General features: G+C 35.2%; 1 protein-coding gene across 1 annotated transcript; it reads left to right on the forward strand.

Moving 5' to 3' along the window:
• The first annotated feature begins 1,009 nt into the window (after nucleotides 1-1,009).
• LOC133324929 (zinc finger protein 28-like) lies at nucleotides 1,010-3,743 on the forward strand. The gene is made up of 4 exons (XM_061533752.1): nucleotides 1,010-1,132; nucleotides 1,194-1,862; nucleotides 1,953-2,595; nucleotides 2,674-3,743. Exons 1-4 carry the CDS (start codon nucleotides 1,010-1,012, stop codon nucleotides 3,741-3,743), a joined length of 2,505 nt encoding a protein of 834 aa, XP_061389736.1.
• The last annotated feature ends 837 nt before the right edge of the window (nucleotides 3,744-4,580 follow it).

Consider the following 4,580-nt stretch of genomic DNA (forward strand, 5'->3'; position numbering starts at 1 on the left):
ACAAAATAGTGTTATTATTATTTTATAGTTTCAAAAAATCAAAGAGAAGTATATATTCGGGTTGTGAAACTTCAAAGAAAGTGTACTTAGAAAGAGAAGAGAGCGACGTTAATAAAGGCGCCAAATTGTTGGCAGTTTTGTTTTGTCCGTTCTAGTTTGTTTAAATTTCTTTCCAAAAAGGAAGCAATATGTGGGAGCTTATCAATACCGTGACCTGTTTATATAAACAGGACATTTTAATTTTGAAACACTAAATCATCAAGGAAATGTTTATTTACTGCTTCATAATTAATAGTAAAGAGTAAAGTATTGAAGGCGCCAAATTAAGAAAGGTTTTGTCCGTTCTTGTTTGTCAACATTTCTTTCAACAGAGCCAGGCAAACTATAAAGCCATTATCCACCTCCTGGCCGGTGTTTAAGGCGGGAAAAGCACTAAGAGTCAAAAATTTATTAAGGAAATATATAAATGCTGCTGGGTAATACGAAATATAAATTAAATTCATAAATAATAAAGAATGTTTGTGAAAATGTCTTGCAACAGAGAGAAGCCAAACTACAAGCCGTTATCCACCTCCTGCCCGGGTTTTCCGGCGGGAAAAGCGCAAATAGTCAAAAATGTATTAAGGAAATATATAAATTGTGCTTGATAATATGACATAAAGTAGTGTGTGGGCGTTTCATCATTAACCAAAGAATGGCTGCTTGCAGAAATTGTGTTTCACAAGAAACCGTGATCCGTTTCGTATTGCTGCAAAAAAACACAATCCTGTTTCCAAATTAAATGTATTCCTTTTTTAAATAATTTTATCATGGATTTTATAATAAGGCTGCGACTGAGTCCTTGATGTTAAATTTGTTGCTCCCAAAAGCAGGCAACAAATTTCAAATATGGAATTTCATAATTTATTTAAGGATTTAAAAAAAAAGAATTAAAAATTCTTATTTTTTAAGTTTCCATTATTTTTTTCTTTTTTCTAGTTCCTTAAAACATAGTTCCTTGCCAAACAAAATGCCACCTCCAATAACCTGCCGTTTATGTTTGGAATATTGCAATGATGCCTATTGTGATCTTTACAATGAAGGCTATGAAAATGAGGTGTTTGAATTGTTAAAGAGATATTTTTCTGAGGAGGTAAGCAGAAGAAACAAATATCTATCAATATTTTATAATAATTTTACTCCCCCTTTTTTAGTTACTAACTATGGACTTTAATAGAAATTTAAAGAAATTGTGCCTAAATTGTTGGCATTACATTGAGGACTTCCATAAATTCCAAGAGACCATTATTGTAAAACAAAATATAAAAATCAATGAAAGTTTTAAACTTATCGAAGAAGTATTGGAAGACAACTATGTGGCGGATATTCCAATAAAATTTGAAGAATTCAGCGTGGATGAAGATAATGCACCAGCTGAAGGGGGAGGAGTAGGAGATGATGATGAAGAAGTGGAAGAACCGGAAAATGATATAAAAGATTTTATTGTGGAAGAACCAAAGGCAAATGTTGCATATATCACTGAAATAATTGAACAACATGGACCACAAGAAAACCCTGCCGAATTTGATGATTTAATTGCCACCTGGAAATCAAATCTGCAATGTGAAATTTGTAATATAGTCGTTAAACGATTTTCTTTATTACAAAGACATTTTATGCAAGAACATCCCCTGGAAGAGTTCCACATAATTTGCTGTGATCTGAAATTAAAAGAATATTTTGAACTGAAAGTCCATATTATGTATCATCGAGCATTAAATAGCTATAAATGTGATATCTGCCAGAAATCTTTTGCCAATCGTTCTTCAACAAAACGACATTTTAAAAATAAACATAATATGAAAGTGGCAAGATTTATTGCGGTAAACGATAAGCTGAAAAGGCAGATAAAAAAAGAAAAACTAAAAATCTATAAATGTAAAATATGTAATAAAATATTTATGGATATGGAGGCAGTAAGGGAGCATCATGCACAGGAACATCGCCATAATCATCAAGGAGAAATGCTATTAGATTGTAAATATTGTGGGGAGGCATTTACGAAATTCGGTGATTATCAAGGACATTTGAAGCTGCATCACTATAATGAATGGCAGAGGGAACGTAACCAGGAGGCGCGTGAATTATTGCCAGAGATACGCAAACATTTGCCAAGGAATAAATTGGGCAGCAAAGCGAGATACTCAAAGAAGATGAAAGGGCATAATAATGCTGCCCCAGAACCTGCTGATTGTACCTGCTGGATTTGTGGCAAATTGTATCATTCGAAACGATATTTGCGAGCCCATTTGAATCTACACGAACAGAGAGAGGGCTCCTATGCCTGCCCTTATTGTACGAAAAAATATCATTTACCCAATAGTTTGTCATATCACATACGATTGAAACACAAAAATCGAGAGCCTGTCAGCAGCACCAGTCCAAAGCCCTTTAAATGTAAAATTTGCCATAAAGACTATCAAACGAAAAAGGCCTTGCGTGAACATGAAACTAAACATGAGGGTAATCCATCGTTTTCATGTCGCATCTGTTCCAAGGAATATTTTCTAAGTTCCAGTTTGTCCAGTCACATGAAAAAACAACATGGCACCGAAAGTCCAACCACTCCCGCCACCACCAAGGCAACACGTTTTAGTAACCGGTTAAAAAATCTGGCAAATTCAAATGAAAAAGAGGCCTCCTATGAATGTCCAACCTGCGATGAAATCTTCCACAGTCAACGTAGCTTAAGGGAACACGAATCGCAACATTCCCAACCGAAAGTCTATGAATGTGAATTTTGTCACAAACCTTTTCAGCGGCAATCCGACATGTATGCACACATGAAAAATAATCATCGTTATTCCTATTCCCTGAAATTACAAACAGAACGCTCACGTAACGATAAGATAACCAGCCTTGATGATTTAGTAAAATCTCTAAATATGGAACACCAACAAAAATCGATAAAAGAAACCACAACCCCCCACAGAACCCAAAACCCAGTTAAGGAATTAAAATCGAAAGATTTTCCATGTCAATTGTGTGGAAAAATCTATTACACAAAACGTGGCCTGCGAGAACATGAAGCCAAACACACTGGCCAGGAATTGTATTCATGTAGATTTTGTGCTAAAAAGTTTTACCTAAAATCCACCATGAGTACACATATCAAAAAGCATCATGCGGCCGAAAAAGCGAACCACAATACTTCCGAAGTGGAAACAGTCTCGTTTTACACCGAAGAAGAACAACAACAATTTGCAATATATTCAATAAACGAACCTCAAGAAGATGTAGGAATAGAGCGGGACATGGAAGCCAACCAAGGCGATGAAGAAGAAATAAACATAATACCCCGCACAGATATTAAACAAGAATATCCCTCACCTTCTTCTAGCCAAGATCCTCTGACTGAAAGTCCAAGCGAAATAATTTCCCCACGGAAAAAACGAAAATCCCCCTCAACTGATCGCCAAAATTATGCCTTTAAATGTTCGAAATGCAATCGCCAATATCAAACAAAACGTTCACTGCTGGCCCATCAACAGGTCCAGCATGAGGGTAAAAAATCCTTTAGCTGTAAATATTGTTCGAAAAAATTCGGTTTAGTCACCAGTATGTATAATCATTTGCGGAATCTACATCCGGAAGAACGTTTGGGGAAGCAGAAATATAATGCACAGCATCAACTGGTGCCGGAGGAGGAGCGGGCTGAGGATCAACATTATTTGATATCGGATATCTTAAGTGATTATGTGTGACATAATGGAAATGGGTTTTGAAATGTAAATCGGAAATATAGTGGAGATAGAAAACCCATGGATTTTTTTTTTAATTTTTAAGGGTTATAAAAAAATATAAAAATGTTGAAATAGTTTTTTTTATATTTAATATTTGCATTTTATTTATATATAATGAAATTTGAATATTCAAAGGGCTATATATTTTTTTCAATCCGCACCTATGGAAAAATGAACGTTTTTTGTTACCGAATCCAATAAATCTTCCGTAAGCTCCCACTTCGGAAAAAGCCCAGAGTTACATTGCCTTTTAGAAATCTTCAGATTGTGATTCAATATTTTAGAATTTTTAGTGTTGGGCGCCAGAAACAGTTATAGAAAGATTCTCAGATTCCGAGAAAACAATTTTCATGAGAAAGTTTCGACCTAGAAACCCAAATTGAAGTCCTGATTCCCAGAATTTTCCAAATGAGCACCATTGTGACCTTTCCCAATTGTGATTCCATATTCTAGATTTTTCCACGTTGGTCGCCAATTTTGTTTATGTGGGCTAAAAACTGCCATTAATAGGATTCTTAGGGAAATTTGTATCTTAAAGGGCTAGAATGAGGCCAATCGTAGTCCTGATTCCAAGAATTTTCCAAATTTGTTAAAAAAATGATTTTTTAACGTTGGGCGCCAACTTTGTTTATGTGGACAAAAACTGTCATTAATAGGATTCTTAGGGAAAATTTCATCTTAAACGGCTAGAATGGGGCCCATCGTAGTCCTGATTCCACGAATTTTCCAAAATTGGCACAAAAAAGATTTGTTAACGTTGGGCGCCAACTTTGTTTATGTGGGCAAAAACTGACATTA

Source organism: Musca vetustissima, unplaced genomic scaffold, assembly GCF_032173495.1.
Source record: "Musca vetustissima isolate MV318-11 ecotype Yass unplaced genomic scaffold, APGP_CSIRO_Mvet_v1 utg57907, whole genome shotgun sequence".
Lineage (NCBI taxonomy): Eukaryota > Metazoa > Arthropoda > Insecta > Diptera > Muscidae > Musca > Musca vetustissima.

What these genes read in the sequence shown, in the direction of transcription:
- LOC133324929 (XM_061533752.1), top strand. Translation starts at nt 1,010, where the DNA reads ATGCCACCTCCAATAACCTGCCGTTTATGTTTGGAATATTGCAATGAT. An exon ending in AGAGATATTTTTCTGAGGAG is followed by an intron (nt 1,133 to 1,193) that starts GTAAGCAGAAGA and finishes CCCCTTTTTTAG; the next exon opens with TTACTAACTATGGACTTTAA. An exon ending in AAGTGGCAAGATTTATTGCG is followed by an intron (nt 1,863 to 1,952) that starts GTAAACGATAAG and finishes ATGGATATGGAG; the next exon opens with GCAGTAAGGGAGCATCATGC.